The following is a 17,012-nucleotide window of genomic DNA, read 5'->3' as shown; positions in this document are numbered from 1 at the left end:
TTAATGTTTATTTATTTTTGAGAGAGACAGAGACAGAATGCGAGTGGGTTGGGGCAGAGAGGGAGAGACCGAATTGGAAACAGGCTCCAGGCTCTGAGCCATCAGCACAGAGCCCGATGCGGGGCTCGAACTTGTGAGCCGTGAGATCGTGACCTGAGCCGAAGTTGGACGCTCAACCGACTAAGCCACCCAGGCACCCCTTCGGAATGTTTCTATTTTATGCATTCAATTTTTTTAAATTTTTTTTTTTTCAACGTTTATTTATTTTTGGGACAGAGAGAGACAGAGCATGAACGGGGGAGGGGCAGAGAGAGAGGGAGACACAGAATCAGAAACAGGCTCCAGGCTCTGAGCCATCAGCCCAGAGCCCGACGCGGGGCTCGAACTCACGGACCGCGAGATCGTGACCTGGCTGAAGTCGGACGCTTAACCGACTGCGCCACCCAGGCGCCCCGCATTCAATTTTTTTAAATGTTTATTTATTTCTGAGACAGAGAGAGACAGAGCATGAGTGGGGGAGGGGCAGAGAGAGAGAGGGAGACACAGAATCCGAAGCAGGCTCCAGGTTCTGAGCTGCGGGCTCGAACCCACAGATTGCGAGATCATGATCTGAGCCGAAGTTGGACGCTCAACCGACTGAGCCACCCAGGCGCCCCAGGAATGTTTCTGTTTTAAAATAATATGTCAGGTGGCTCAGTTGGTTAAGCCTCAGACTTCGGCTCAGGTCATGATCTCACAGTTTAGGAGTTTGGGCCCCGTATCGGGCTCTGTGCTGACAGCTTGGAGCCTGGAGCCTGCTTTGGATTCTGTGTCCCTCTCTCCCTGCCCCTCCCCTGCTCATGCTCTGTTTCTGTCTCTCAAAAATAAATAAAACATTTAAAAAAATTTAAAATAATATGTCATCTTGCTTTTTGGCCTTAACTGTAAGCCCCACGTTTCCTAGTTTTTATGCTCCTTCATAAGCCATAGGAGAGTAGAGAGTAAGTATAGCAGAATATGTGTGAGCGTGGGCTTTAGAACTCCAGGAGCCCTGGTTTCAAACCCCACTCCACCACTTAATGCTCTGTGATCTTGGTCAAACTATATAAACTAAGTGATCTGGTTTTCTCATTGTAGTAAAGGGACGATAAAGAATCCTTGGCATGTGTAAGTGAATTAATGTCTATAAAGCACTTAGAAATCTGCACATAGAAATCTGAATATGTTAGTTGTTATGTGATAACCCCTATATGTGAGTTGCCTCTTTTTGCCTTTGCTCATGTTAACCTTTTTTTTTTTTCAAGTAAATTTGAAAAGTTCCTGGCTGCTCTTGCAAGACCTACGGTGACTCCTCCCTGCATTTTGTGACATCTCTCTCACTATCTCCTCTTTTTTATATTAAGTAGTTGTTACGGCACTCACCATGTACTATAGTTATGTGTTTGTCTGCATTGGGTCACAAATCCTCTAAGGACAAGGAGTATGTTTGAATTTTTCTCTGTTCCCAGTACAGGGCATGGCACATGCACGTGGTATTTAACAGAGCATTTGTTAAGTTGTTTATTTGACGTGTATATGGAGATCTTCTACAAGCTATGCAGTGTTAATCAAATGATAGTGCTGCTTTAGGACTTATAATATGGCTAGGAATGTGCTTGGCAATTAGGAAGTAGTTACCTGGTATTTCAGTGCCAAAGATGAGAATATTATCACAAAGCTAATTGAGCCATGATTCCAGGTACCAGACTGTTACTTTCTTATCATCTATATGTAATTGAGTTTAGCAACTTTTAAAACCTTATATATAATTGAGGGGCGCCTGGGTGGCGCAGTCGGTTAAGCGTCCGACTTCAGCCAGGTCACGATCTCGCGGTCCGTGAGTTCGAGCCCCGCGTCAGGCTCTGGGCCGATGGCTCAGAGCCTGGAGCCTGTTTCCAATTCTGTGTCTCCCTCTCTCTCTGCCCCTCCCCCGTTCATGCTCTGTCTCTCTCTGTCCCAAAAATAAATAGAAACGTGGAAAAAAAAATTAAAAAAAAAAAACCTTATATATAATTGAATGTTATATATGCGTCCTTCCCACTGTAAGCATCCTAGGTATCTGGTTTAGTCCCATCTTTTAAAATGATTCTTTGCTAGAAATATGAAGCTTGACTGGTTTAAATACAATATTTTGTTTATATTTTGTAGTATTTTAACAACTAAATCTTGATGATTAGCATTGAGAACTTACTATGTGTCAGGCACTGAGGATTTTAGTATGCTATTTGATTTAAATCCTTATAGCAATCTGACGAGATAGTAAGCACTTCTGATTTCCATGCTTTTATGGAGACAAGTAAAGTTTGCAAATATGGGCTAACTTGCTGGTAAGTCCTAGATCCAGGATGTGAACCTAGGCAATCTGATTCTGGGGCCTAAGTTTATAGTTATGCAACTGCCTGCTCTTTTCACATTTTCTTTGAACTTTATCTGTTTTTTAATTTAGTTTGAGGTAACATATATAAAATGTTTGTCTCCGAATAGTTGCCCAAAAGTAATAGTTTTATTTCTTCTGATGTGATACATCATAAGAGATAAATTCAAAGATACTCTCCATACCTTTTTGAGATTTTAATTCCTTGTTGCAGTGTTTCTTGAACATCCTATTTTAATCTGAGCAAATGTTCTCATGTGAAGGAAATCACAGAGTGTCAGAAAATATCAGAAATTATAGACCTCTTGTTTCAAAATTCAGTTTTTTTCATTGATACCTTGTTTTATTAAAAAAAAGTTACATTAAGGTATCCGTGTGAAATGTTAGGTGTGTTTTTTGTCACTGTGTGCATTTAATTTGTCTCATGTCTGAGCAACAAATATTTGTAATTTTAAAGATTTTTAAAACTCACCTTTGTGGTTTGGTTTAAATGTGGAAACTTGATATCCAGTATCTTAACATCCAAATAACTTGCACAGTAATATATATATATATATATATATATATATATATATATCAGGTGTTCTATTATGTTTAGAGAAATGTTTTTAAAAATATTGTTAAGCTCTTTGTTTCATGTAAGCACTTTTCATCTTTTTTAATAATAGGTAAATCAACAAGCTGGGAAGATGATGGTTGGGGAGCATGGGAAGAAACAGAACCCCAAGAACCTGTAAGTCTTTATAAATGTATGCATGCTTTTTGAAAGTGGCATTTTCCTTTTGTAATGATGGTGACACATTCCAGTGTTAGGTCGACATTTGAAAACCTTTGTCAAGGACATCTTTATGCTTATGTAATAGTACTTAAGCAAATATTTTTAAGGTATATTTATTTATATTGAGAGAGGGAGCATGTGCACGTGTTAGCAGGGGAGGGACACAGAGAGAATCCCAAGCAGGCTTCGTGCTGCTGTCAGCATGGAGCCCGATGGGGGGCTTGATCTCACAAACTGTAAGATCATGACCTGAGCCGAGGTCAAGAGTCAGATGCTTAACTGACTGAGCCACCCAGGCGCCCCAAGTAGATACCTTTCTTAAGGATTTAATGACTTTAAGTCAGCCACCTAAGCAGGCTGAATGGAGAATAACTGTTTTAGGATTCTTTCTCCTTGATTAGTTATTATTTTAGACTCCTCTACTTATTCAACACATATTTGTTAAGTGCCCATCATAAGCTAGGCATTTTTCTAGATGCTGGAAGTATAGCAATGAGTAAGTAGAGGAAGTCCCTGGATGTATTTTCATCTATCAGTAATAGAAAATCTAACCTAAACTGGCTTAAATAACAAGGAGATTCATTAGCTCATATAGAAGGAAGTCAGAGGTAGTATGGACTCATAGGTTGTTTGATCAGGAGATTCAACTATGTCATCAAGGACTTAAGTTTTTTCCTTCTGTCTCCTCTGCATATACAGTACTGACTTCATCCTAAAGATTGTTTTTCTCTAGATGGAGTGTGGCACCATGTTTCTTCATTCATGACCAGAGGGAGAAAACAGACTCTTACAGGAGCAGGGAACCACTTTTTCAGAAACCTCTAGCGAGCCTTGCCTGTATCTTCTTGGCCAGAATAAGGCCAGACACTCATTTTTGAACTAGTCACTGGCAGGGGATAGATTTTTCATCAGTCGGTCATACCATTCCCTCGAGTTGGAAGATAAAGGGTCAACATCTCCTGAGGCCCATGACTGAACAAAATTACAATTTTTTATGAAGAAAGAAGAATGAACATATATATTGGGTAGATCTTCTTATCGTCCCTGTTCTCGCAGCTTATACTCTAATGGGGAGAGAAAATTTTTTTTCAAAAAGATAGATAAAAGTATCAAATGGTGGTAATCAGAGTTATGTGGGGGATTCAAACGGTGATGTGATGGCAAGTGATCAAGTGACTACTATGGCTTGGGTGGCCTAGCAAGGCTTTTTAGAGGATGCCACATTTAAGCTGCGGTCTGAAAGACAACAGGGAGTCAGCGACGTGAAGATCTGGCAAAGAACATTGCAGGCCAGGGCAACAGCTCATGCAGAGGCCCTGTGGCAGGACTGGGCTTGGAGTTTGGAGGACATAAAGAAGGCCAGTGTGGCTTGGCAGGACTGGAGGCTATGAGATGGGGTCAGAGAAATTGGCGGGCTTCATGTAAGGCTTTGTGAATTTGGAGTTATTGTAAATGTGATAGGAAACCACACATAGCTGATTTCTCACTTTTAAAATTCATCTTCGCTGCTTTTTGGGATAAGTTGAAATAGGGAGCGAAAGTAGAAGCAGGGAGAGCAGTTAGGAAGCTGTTGTGGTAGTGTAGCTGGGAAATGATGATGGCTTCCACTAAGGTGATATTAGTGAAAATGAGATAGTGATGGATTCAGGATAAGTTTAGAGATAATAAGATTTTGCTCTCAGTTGGTTGTGAGGGATGAAAGGGAAAAAAAATCGAGGATTTACTTCTGTGATCCTGGGATGTGATGTAGAGTAGATGAAACATCCTTGGCAAGGTGTCGGTACTCCCTAAAGCCGGGTGATAGGTACCAGTCTCTTCGTTTTTGGCAGTGTTTGAAAATATCCACTATAAGTTTCTTTCTAAAAAGAAAACTTACTTTTGGTTTTTGGCTTGAGCAGGTGTTTGGCTTGAGCAGCTGGATGGATGGTGGGGAAAACTAGAATAGGTTTGAGGGAGAAATGGAAGAGCATTGTGTTGTAGGACGCGGAGCCTGCTATGTCATGCCAATTGGTGGAAAAGCTCCGTGGGGAGATTAAGAACAGGAAACCAGTTCAGAAGGCCTTACAGAGAATTGGAATGTGTTGAATAAGATGTAATGCAGCTCGAGGAACTTGTTTCACCATCACTTCAGCAAACAGGCACCTTGTTCCTTGCCCCTCTAGCGCGGTGTCATCATGGGGACTCAGCTGTACTCTGTCTCTGTTTTTACCAAGACTGACTGGCTTCCGCTTACTCACGATCTACACTGTTTCATGGCTGTTATTTGTGTCTTTCATTTGTGGTTGTCTTGGATTCTTCTCTCCTCTTTGTTTCACACCCAGAGCTCATATGAGGATTTGATGGAGTCTCTTCATCACTACCCAGTATAGGACATTTGCAGACGGTGGGGCATGGTATTTATACCCGGCCACTCCGTGGGATGTCAGCCTGCTTCTTAATGCTGCCCTCTGATGGGGCATCCACCAGAGGTCTCATTAGCTACTATGGGGACAGAAAGAAAGGCGAGGGGGTGTGTGTAAAGAGGGTTGGAGGCTCCGCCTGACCACGTGAGTAAACCTCTCAGGAGGAGATGGGTGTGCTTGGAGAACCTCTCAGAAAGAGGCGGTGTGACTGGTAGCTACTTTGCATGTGGCGTTGGCTACATTCAGTATTTGTTTTCTAGAAACCTATAGCTAAGTGACTGTTGTGAGTAATACGACAAGCTCCTGAGTAAGTTTGAGGTTTTCTGGAATAAACCTCACAGACATTGCACGTTAAAGTGGACACACGCATTTGTGATCTCCGGGGAGGTTCCATTGGGACAGTTATTGTTAAACATCTAAAATGGTGCTGGTGCTGAGTTACGGTATTTATTTACAGACCTAGAGGCCTACATCTTACTGTGTCTACTGGGACATAGTTGGTTCTTTCTGGAATGGATTTTTCCTAGTGAATGACATAGTTGGAGAGTTGTGTGTCTGTTACATTTTCTGTAATATTAAGTATTAATATTAATATTAATAAATATTAAATATTAGATGTAATATTAATCTGAAAATATTAAGGGGGTTAGTTTACTGATAGTGTGTCATATCCCTGCTTTTTGGCTCACGTAACAGTGTGCCTTCTCTAAGTGTGTACTTCCTCGTGGCATTGTAATGTACCAGAGTAGAAAATGATCGAAGCTACAATTTGGGGTCAGAGAAGCAATAGTCCTGATGTAAGGCTTTATGAATTTGGAGTTTATTATTTTTATTTTTTATTAAAAAAATTTTTTTAATGTTTATCTATTTTGAGAGAGAGAGACAGAGAGAGAGAGAGAGAGCGCAGGAGAGGAGCAGAGAGGAGACAGAATCTGAAGCAGGCTTCAGACTACGAGCTGTCAGCACAGAGCCTGACGCAGGGCTCAAACTTATAAACAGCAAGATCATGACTTGAGGCAAAGTCGGATGCTTAACTGACTGAGCCATCCAGATGCCCTGTGGAGTTTACTTTAATGTTTATTTTTGAGAGAGAGAGAGAGAGAAAGTGTGAGTGGGGGAGGGGCAGAGAGAGAGGGCGCCGGAGGATCCGAAGCGGGCTCTTGGCTGACTGCAGAGAGTCCAATGCAGGGCTCAAACTCCTGAACCGTGAGATCATGACCTGCGCTGAAGTTGGACGCTTAACTGAGCCACCCAGGCGGCCCTGGAGTTTATTCTAAATGTGATCAGAAACCACACTATTTCTGATTTAGAAAGCTCACCTTTGCGGCTCTGTGGAGTAAGTTGTAGTGGGTCTTTTGATTAGTTAGTTGTGTCTCTCATACTCATGACTTTTCATGGGCTGGCTTATATTATATTTTATATTGATGTGCCACTGTTCCAGCTGATTCTGGGTGATGTGAACAATGATCGCCTGGTTAGAGTGTGTATATTCTTATACTTTCTTTGCGTCTGTTAAGGCATGCCAACTTCTGTTTATTGGTAAGGCTATCCTAAATTTAGGAGTAAAACTTCTTTTAACTGTTTCAGTAAAAAGCTGAAATATGTTTCTACTCAGTCCAAAACACATTAACTTACGTGTAGCACATTTCTTCATTTGGATAAAATTGGTTGTTTACAAATGGCCCTTGTGGATGATGGTAGCTTGTTCTCTTTGTCCTAACTGATTTTCTCACACAGTGGATTTGGCATGCACGGCCAGTGAGACAGTTGACGACAATTTTGGGTGTACAAGTCATTCCTAACTTTTCTCATTATCCCCCTTTGAACCCTTGTGCCTTGTCATGGCAAAGGAGAAGGTATTTGAATGACAACAAAAGTGGGCCAGGATAGTGACATTGAGATGTTACCTGGGTGTTAAAATGATCCTGCTGTATTTAACAGAGCTTCTTTGAATTTGGATCCTGTCCTTAAAGTAAGACAGCACCTTTGTGAAGGGAGACTGTTCCGTAGTGAGAATAAAAACGGCAGGATGGCCAGGCGAAAGGATGTGATTGCTGCCTTACACTGCAGCATCATCACTGTCCATGCATAACATCACCAGGAGGTGAGGTTTTGCTGAGCAAAATGTTTGATACCAGGGCTGTTGGAAATGTTAACTGAGGTAAGGGACTTGTGTTATTTCTGCTACTGTCTAGGATCATGAAAATTCCAAAGGCATAGCCAGCTTTAGAGGCATAACAAGAATCAGAATAAATTTCTGCAGATGTATGAATTGCATGCCGTAGTCAAGGTAAGAGAGGTAGCCACCTTGTCAGAATGGAGAAGGAACTTTCTACTGTCTCTTGTTAGGAATAGACAGCAAGGGGCACCTGGGTGGCCCTCGATTAAGTGACTGACTCTTGATTTCAGCTCAGGTCATGATCTCACGGTTTGTGGGATCCAGCCCTGCAGCAGGCTCTGTGATGATAACATAGAGCCTGCTTGGGATTAATTCTCTCTCTCTTTCTGTCTCTCCCTCCCTCTCTCTCTGTCCCTGTCTCCCTCCCTTTCTCTCTCTCTTTCTAAAATAAAATAAAATAAAATAAAATAAAATAAAATAAAAAAGGAACAGACAACAAACTCAAAACCTGCCTTTCCTGAGAGTCTCACTTGTAGGTCTTGTCCACATTGAAGTTGAGACCAGTATTGGAACAAGAGACAAGTCTTGCGATCAATTTATGGCTGCATCGAGGTGCTGTAACTGTAAAAACAGTGGTAGCGTTCTCCACCACTGGGTTGTGGTCATTACGAACAGCAGAGGAGAATAGTCTGACACTGGAGAGGTGTTGTGTTTTGGTCTTTAGGGGGGCTGCAGTGGTGTGCAGATGAACCACAGGTGGGGTAGCTAAGAGTAAAGCACAGCAACAGCCACCACGGGCACCGAATGCCGGCCTGGAGGCCAGCTGGCTGTTAGTGCGTCCAGCAGAAAACGAAAAACTTCGGGGTGCTTTTATCTCCATAAGTCTGTCAGCTCGTTGAGAGTAGGTTCTTATTTTTGGCAGAAGAGAGGGAAGGGTTTCTGTAATCAGAAAGATTTGGCACCAGTGTGGACAAAGCTCTTTTAAGGATGGGAGAAGCCTCTTCAGCTTTCTGTGATTCTGAGATGTCCGCTATTATAAGGGCTCAGTGAAGAAAGCATGTTCTAATACCCTTTATCAGCAGTAGCCACCATGTTCAGGAAAGGATACATTTGTGACATGGGTGGGCTTAGGAACTTTAAGGATAGCTTCCGTTAGAGGACAAATCTCTTTCTTCTGTAGGTATTTCATGCCTACATGAGTCAGCTTGGCTGCTGTAACAGAATACTACAGACTTGGGGTCTTAACAGAAATCTATTTTCTCACAGTTCTTTTTTTTTTTTTTAATTTTTTTTTAATGTTTGTTTATTTTTGAGACAGAGAGAGACAGAGCATGAATGGGGGAGGGTCAGAGAGAGAGGGAGACACAGAATCTGAAACAGGCTCCAGGCTCCGAGCTGTCAGCCCAGAGCCCGACGCGGGGCTCGAACTCACGGACCACGAGATCATGACCTGAGCCGAAGTTGGACGCTTAACCAACTGAGCCACCCAGGCGCCCCTATTTTCTCACAGTTCTGAAAGCTAGAAGTTCAAGTTCAAGGGGCTGTCAGAGTTGGCTTCTGGTGAGACCCCTTTTCCTGGCTTGCACACAGCCACCTTCTCACTGTGTCCTTACGTGGCCTTTCCTCTGTGTGCAAAGAGAGAGCAGTGAGTCATGGTGTCCCTTCCTCTTATAAGGATAACCAGTCTGTCAGATTAAGGCTCTGCCCTTCTGACCTCACTTAACCTTAGTTAAAGGCCCCATCTCCAGATAACAGTCCCATCAGGGATTAGGGCTTCAACGTGGGAATTTTGAGAGGACACAATTGAGTCTATAAAAATGCCCCAAATAACTCTTTGTGTACAAGTGCAAAAAATAAGCTTAAGGGATTCCTACTTGCCCAAAGTAAAAGAAGATAGTTATACTATAACACCTACCGGTGAATGATCCTCTGATAGTAAATAGCTTTGCTGTATTTTCTACAGTGTGGTACAAGGGCTTTTAGTTTAGATTATAATTTGTTTGCTTTGGGAAAGAAGTGATCAGGGAGGGTATTTTGCTCAGCCTCATGCAGTAATAGAAATGGAGGCAGTTAAGGAAGAAGCTGGACAAGGTTTAATTTTAAGGCAGATTTAATAAGCTTTCCTTCATTGGTGTATTAAGTCCAAACGGTAGGAAATAGAGAATCCAGGATTTGCAGGGCAATGGTTTCAGGAAGCACAGAAGCTTCTGGGTTGAGGCCTTCAGTTAAGGTAGGACGCGTGGAAAATTTCCATTCAGAAGACACTTTGGAATGTGTTTTGTCTGTTTTACAGAAAGTGGTGTAGTACAGTTTACAATTTGATTTAGCAGATTAACAAGAAATGAATGCATGCTGGCCAGAGAGAGGGCCCCAGAGAAATGTTTGTTTATAGACTGAGAAATTGGATATAGCATGACCTGATTAGAGATTCTTAGAACATTAATAATCTGGGATAATACTGGAAAATATTTTGCCTTATTTTAGTGTCATTAGACTCTGGAGTCACCCACCGCATAAGAGACCTAAGCACCAGATTGGCCACAGGCAGAGGAGAGCACCCAAGTTATACCAAGGTTATGTTTTAGGTTCTTTTACAAAAGGGGAAATGGCTACAGAGGTCCTCCTTACTAGGGTGGACTCTCATTGAGATTTTGGTGTTTGACTCTTAGAAACACTCATTTTGCCAATGACCTTCCTGTTAACATTACTACATGCTGGGTCTAGCCTAGTGATTCTCAATTGGAGGTGATTTTGTCCCCTTGGGAGATATTTGGCACTGTCGAGAGAAATTTTAGGTGGTCACAACTTGGGGGAAGGTGCATCTAAGGGGGTAGAGGACAGGGACGCTGCTAAACACCTTACAGTACACAGGACAGCATTCTAAAAGAATTTTCTAGCCCAAAATGTCAGTTGTCCTAAAGTTCAAAAACCTGGGTCTAGCTCATGGCTTTCAGTGTAACTCAGTCCTTCTTTCTGCTATCCTCCTGCCTGTTTCTAAAATCCCTTGGCCTCTTTGGGGGCTTCAGAACTTTTGACCTATATGGCCATTGATTTGTTTTTAATAGATTCTGGTGAGTTGGTCTGTTAGTGTGAAAAGTGCAGCTAAAAGATTGTTTGCCAGTAATGAAAGGTGAACATAAAGTTGTTCCTCAGTCTTTGGCCACAGGTCAACAAGTAGTCCAGGCTCTGTCTTGGTGGCCTTATTTATGCCTAAATGTTTGAAGGAGAGCTGCCTTTAGTTTCCCCGTCACAGCAGCCACCACTTTTTCCTGCTCTTGCTTATCGTTGGTTAATTTCATTTCAAATCTGTACTCCTCAGGCGTTCCTGTAGGGTAGCTTGTACATTTTGGCTTAGTGATGGGCCCGTGGTCCTCAGCTGGGGAGGATGGGACAGCCATCTGCCTGGGCAGTGGGGGGGGGAGCGGTCAGGAAACATGACTGTTGCTCAAACACACGTTCAGTGAGGCCTCCAGATTTGAGCCGCATCTTTGCCCTCCTTTCCCGAGGGACCTGGTACCGGTTCCTAAGCCTGTGATCAGTTCTAGGGACTGTGAAATCTGTTGGCACCTGCCCTTCTGCTTTCTAGTGGCTTTTCTCCTCTCATTCTTTTTTCCCTTCCTGGTCTTTACCTTTAAGCAAACTCTGTAACTGCTGTTTTTAGTAGGGTTGAGGGCACTGGGGAGAGTAAGGGGAAAATTCATGTATTTATCCCTCTCTCTTTTTTAAAAAAGTTCTTTTATTTATTTTGAGAGAGAGTACACATGGAGGAGGGGCAGAGAAGAGAATCCCAAGCAGGTTCCGTACTGTCAGTGCAGAGCCTGATGGGGGACTGGAACTCACAAACCATGAAATCATGACTTGAGCTGAAATCAAGTCAATCGCTCAACTAACTGAGCCACCCAGGCGCCCCTTGTTTATTTCTCTCTTACCGGAAAGTCCTTGTGGGTTTCATGTTCTACCTCTTTGTTTTTCTGGTTAATGTAATTTGGAGGTTTTTTCATATCTGCAGATATAAATCATCTAGTTCTTTTAAAGGAATGCTGAATATCTCATTGTGTAGACGTACTGAGATTTATTTAACCATACTCCTGTTGAGGGATATTTAGTTTTTGTTTGTTCTTTGGTTTTTTTGTTTTTTTTCCTATCACAAGCAAATGCTAATCACCTTTGTATCTGCCTTACATCTTGAAGTTTTTTTTTAAAGTTTAAAATATGTGCACACTTGAGAAAGAGTGCAGATCTGACCAGCTCGTTTCACTGCTTAGAAACTCCTTCAGTGACCGCCCGTGTCCTCAAGATCAAGTGTAAGTACCTCAGCACAGTAGACGGAAGTTCTTCATCACCTGCCTGCTGCTGCAGTGGACCCTCTTACCTCACACTGTTGGACTTGTCCGTGACAGCAGCCCCTTGCTGGCTCTGTTGCCTGTAGGCCTTCAAATATATTGAATTCATGGTTTTCTAGAGAACTAGGGCGCAGAAATAGTCTAGGAACGTCCACCTTCTCTTCCTCTCTCCTGCCGCCCCCAACCTGGCTACCTTCTACTCTCTCTGCAGGATTTAGCTTAGGAGTTATTTCCATTAGGAGGGTTTTTGTGTTGTTGTTGACACTCCACCCTGCCAGCCCCAGTCTGGTCTGGTGACCCTCCCATGCCCCCTTGTCCGACTACTGTGTACTTGTCCCTCTGTCTTCCCCAGAGGAGGGAAGAATGTGAAGCCCGAGAATTCTCTTTGCTCTTGTCTTTCTGTCCTAATACAGCGCTGGCACGTGGAAGTGGGCAGCCCTTCCTGTAGTGTGTTGTGTGGGATAGATCAAGGCAGGGAGAAAGGTGCGAGACATCGAGGATCTGGACATCCTCAGGGGTTCTGACCCATAGACCGTTGCCTCGTTCTTCCCCCTTATCTGGACTATTCGTCCAGTCCCCGATTTTAGAGGTAGGGAACCAGACCTGTTCGGTAAAGTGTCCAAGGACTGTGTGAATGTGTATTACTTTAAATTTATTACCTGTGGCATTCCTGTGGTTAGTGACAATCCATTTATTCTTTCCAAGCCTTGGTTTCCTTTTCTGGACAATGAGGATTTTGAGTCACATAGTCTCTATGGCTCCTTCTCTTTCTTTATACAATTGTGTAATCCCGTCAGCCGGCCGGGAGAGATTATGGCACATGGGTGAGGGAGGGTGTTGATCCCATGGTAATTAAAAAAAAAAAAAAACAACTTTACAGTGTGTTTCTTATTCAGCTAAATCAGTGGTTCATAACATTTTGCTCTGCAGGGGACATTCGGCAGGGTTTAGTTGTCCCAACTGGGAAATGCTGTGGGTATTTGGTGGGTAGAGGCTAGTGGTGCTGCTCAGTATCTGCAGTGCGCAGAACGGCCCCTCCAGTAAAGAAGTTCCAGCCCGAAGTGTCAGAGTTGCTGAGGCTGAGAAGCCCCGAGTGAGCTGTTAAACCACCCAGTAAGGTTTGAGTACTTTCAAGGCAAAGCTTAATTTCATACTTCTTAGCATTTATTGCAGCGTTCGTGACCTTTTTAATTTGATAAAGACTCTCAATATGTCCATTCATTCAATGTTTAATTACATTGAATGGGATGGGACTATTTCTTGGCTGTCTTTAAAAAGAGACTAGTTGAACAAGATTATTAAATACGTGACAAGCCTTTGCAAAAAAGGTCACCGTAGTCAACCAAGTGGCTGAATTGGATTAGGTTCGACCTCACTTGATCCACGTCCCTCCTTCTTTACTTCTTCCATCACTGAGGGGTACTTGCCTCTTAGCCAGCAAGTGGGGTAGAGCTTCTCTTCATCCCTTTAGTTCTGGACACAGCATCAGTCATTCTGCCTGGTCACTCCCAGTGTCAACAGCGAGGAGAGCAGCGGAGCAGGCAGGAATCAAAGGTGCTGTTGCAGATGTGCTTAGAGGGGACCAGCTTCCCTCGGCAGTGTTGTGTGGGAGCGGCACAGGGGAACTCCGAAGCCTGGGTTCCTATCTCTGCCCCAACTGTGTGACCCGGGAAGGGGGGTTATCTTGATAAGTATCTGTTTCTCCGTCTCAAAACTGGGGTACCACCATACCTTCATAGAGTTACTGTGAGAATTAAGACTTACGTGTAAAGCATTTAACCCAGATTCTGGCACATAGTGAGTGAGTGGCAAATGTTGCAGTGAACATCTTCCAAATCACCAGGACCATGGCTGCTCTCTTCCCTGGAGTTAAGTGACCGAACCTAAAGTCACATCAGTGCCAAACACTTCTTGATAGGCCTGCTGTCCTCTACTCACGATGGTGTGGAAAGATTTCTTTATTGTGGGAAGAGATGTCACGGTACTGTGACCTGATTTCGACACGCCACATTTCTTGGGTACCAGTAGCAGACATTGTAGAACAATTTAGGACATGTACTTTTCCATCCTTCAGTTCTGTATTTGCCTTTGTAGATAGCATGTTCATTGTTGATGCGCCATCCTGATTTACCTGGAGATTTGTTTTTTCTTTTTGAGGTTGAGGGTTTATTGAAAAAAATTTGATTTACATGAGGTTTCTTCTCCCGCCCTCCTGGTGGCTTTCAGTTTTTAGATTTACTTCCTAATATTCTGGCACAAACAGTTTACACTGTTTGGCAAAATAAATAGCTAATTAGGCTTATAGAGAAACACCTAGTTATGAAGAAACAATGCATCTTTACCTCTGTTGGTAATTTTAAGGATATGATTTATTTTTGGTTACTGTCCTTAGAGGCTTTTAGTCTTCAGTCTGCTAACCTCGAATACTGTGTCTTAGGGACAAAGAATGTCTTTGTGTCTTTGGGATTACACATGACCAGGAGCTTGTGGTTCTGTAGGTCGAGATGCTCCCCCATGTTCCCCCCGCCCCGTGTGACTGCACATCCAGAAGCCACTGAGCTTGTACTAAGAGCTCACTGTCGTGCATTTCATGACAAGCTAGTATTATGCCCAAGCAGCAAGACTTGAGATCTAGACTTTTAGGGCATATCAAACCCTAATGATGATAACGTTATGTAATATAATCATATGGTAGTATTTTCTAACCTGTTTTTAGAATGTAGAACTCCTGCTTGTACATGCCCCCCTCTGCCCTGACAAACAGGGCAGATCTGTGTCATAAGGAAAGATGGAGAGGTAAAGAGGACCTAGAAAAGAAAATGCAGTGAACAGTGACAGAGCTTGGTGTTCTCCCTCTTGGAGTAAAACCTGAAAATGTTTGAAATGCCGGAAACTAGACTGCTAATTCACGTGAAGTTTCTTTTTCTGGCTTCATATTACTAGATAGGCACATTTATGAGATGGCGAAGCAGGGTTAGGCAGGTAACCAGTGGAGTAGTTTCTCTGAATTTGTTTCCAAGTAAGTGGTATGTTTCCCAAACTTTCATCTTGGTTAGTTCTTGCAGGGCAGAATTCATGCTTGCTTCTGGGATCGCTTGTCCATTTGCTGGGATGGTGGCGGACAGAGCTGAGCTCTAGGCTCAACTAAGAGGGTAGTACTTTGTCCCCTTTTACATCTTTCTAACTTGTGTTTTCCATGGGTATGGTATATCAGCCAGAATCTTGAGCTATTTAAGGGAAAACATTACTGAGGATACTATTACTTAAGGATGCTAGCTTTGAATCGGTTGTTTGTTGATGTAGAGTTTCATGTGTAAGAGTGATTTCTGGGTTATTCCATTATCTTTATGAATATAAGAAAGGAGGCATGGGAATGCCGTTATCCACTTGTCTGTGTGTCAGTGGGCTGTGTGACGTGTGGACTTGAGGAGTCCTATCAGGCACAGGCTTGGCCAATTAGAAGGCTTGGAGTCTAGTGTGGGACAAGTACCGTCACAGAATAAACAGGTAGCAGAGAATAGCAGAGAATAAATAGGTAGCAGTAAGTTTGAGAGAAGGTAATAGAACAGGATGGAGGGAAAGGACCTGGCACTGGCCACAGAAAGACAGAAATGAAAGGGGAAGTAGTTTTGAAGGAAGGCCTAGAGAGATATCTCTAGGGTATACTGGCTCACATGTTCAAGTAGTGCCCTACGGTTCCAAATCGGTTCAAAAACTGTGGGAAGGTTGGCCTGGGATAAAGCGATAAGTAGTAGTAATGGTTTGAGAAAAGGCTTTCGTCGACTAGGAGAGTAGAGTCAGATCCCAGGGGAAGACCCATCTTCTCGGAGGGCCGTTAACAGCTGTACCCCAGGATGACCGGGCAGGGTGATGAAATGGGAAGACCACCTGAATTAAATGTCAGGAGGCATGGGTTCTAGTTTGGGCTCCGACATGGATTCTGTTCCTCCCTGAGACTCTGTTTTCTTTATTATAAAATGAGGTTTTGAATCAATTAGCTTTTAAATCCTTCCATCTTTGAATTTCTTTTACTCTGTCTTTTCAGCAAATATAAACACGTAGGTCTAATCCTTGTTAGTGGCATTATTTTGAAAACCTAGGACAGAAACATAGAAATGATGTGCTTTTGGGGCTCCTGGGTGGCTCAGTCAGTTAAGCAGCCGACTCTTGATTTCGGCTCAGGTCATGATCTCCTGGTTTGTGAGAGAGAGTCCCATGTTGGCCTCTGACAGCATGGACCCTACTTAGGATTCTCTCTCTCCCCCTCTTTCTACCCCTCCCCCACTTATTCTCATTCTCTCTCTCTCTCTCAAAACAAATAAACATGAAAAAGAAATAATGTGCTTTTTAAAAAAAATGTTTGTTTATTTATTTTGGGAGAGAGAGAGAGTGCACGCATATGCACACACCCCAGGGAGGGGCAGAAAGAGAGAAAGAGAATCTGAAGCGGGCTCTAAGCTGTTAGCACAGAGCCCAACGTGGGGCTCAGTCTCCTGAACTGTGAGATCATAACTTGAGCTGAAGTCAAGAGTTGAACACTTACCCGACTGAGCCACCTAGGCGCCTCTAATGTGTCTTAGTGCAAAGTAACTTTTAGAAGATTTTCAGGATCTGTTGTTTGAACTTCATTTTGGGAGTGTAATAAAAGGAAGAAACCTGTTTGTATAGAATTTGCTGAGATTAGGACTGTATCACATCTCTGGAACGATGTTTTGATTCTTTTTTATTGCACTAAGATGGAAATTTTAAAGTCAGAGTTTTAGGCGCCCCTGACTTCTTATCACAGTACTTAAACATCCCCGTGTGACTCACCCTGCTTCTAGCGGCCTGGCTGAAGGTGAGATGCTCCATCACTTGAAAAGTCCTGCACCTCGAAGTTGGTACAGTTGGAATCTCAGTTGTTGGGGAGGGAACCCCAGGGCAGGGTTGTCTTCAGCTACAGCTGAGCTGCTCTGAGGAGTCCTGGGTGTGCGCTGCC

General features: G+C 43.1%; 1 protein-coding gene across 5 annotated transcripts in view; it reads left to right on the top strand.

The window, feature by feature from the left end:
- RAB3GAP2 (RAB3 GTPase activating non-catalytic protein subunit 2) overlaps positions 1-17,012 on the top strand; it is a 104,395-nt gene that overhangs the window by 17,687 nt on the left and 69,696 nt on the right. For all 5 annotated transcript variants that reach the window (XR_003966042.2, XM_030303123.2, XM_030303127.2 and 2 more), the window contains exon 2: positions 3,061-3,125. Coding sequence is in view for 4 of the 5 variants with exons in the window: in XM_030303123.2 (XP_030158983.1) it covers positions 3,061-3,125 (65 nt within the window). In the remaining variant the exon portion in view is untranslated. The remainder of the gene's footprint in view (positions 1-3,060; positions 3,126-17,012) is intronic.

This window comes from Lynx canadensis, chromosome F1, assembly GCF_007474595.2.
Source record: "Lynx canadensis isolate LIC74 chromosome F1, mLynCan4.pri.v2, whole genome shotgun sequence".
Classification (NCBI taxonomy): Eukaryota; Metazoa; Chordata; class Mammalia; order Carnivora; family Felidae; genus Lynx; species Lynx canadensis.
Note: the sequence above shows the minus strand (reverse complement) of the source record. Positions and strands in the feature narration are given on the sequence as shown.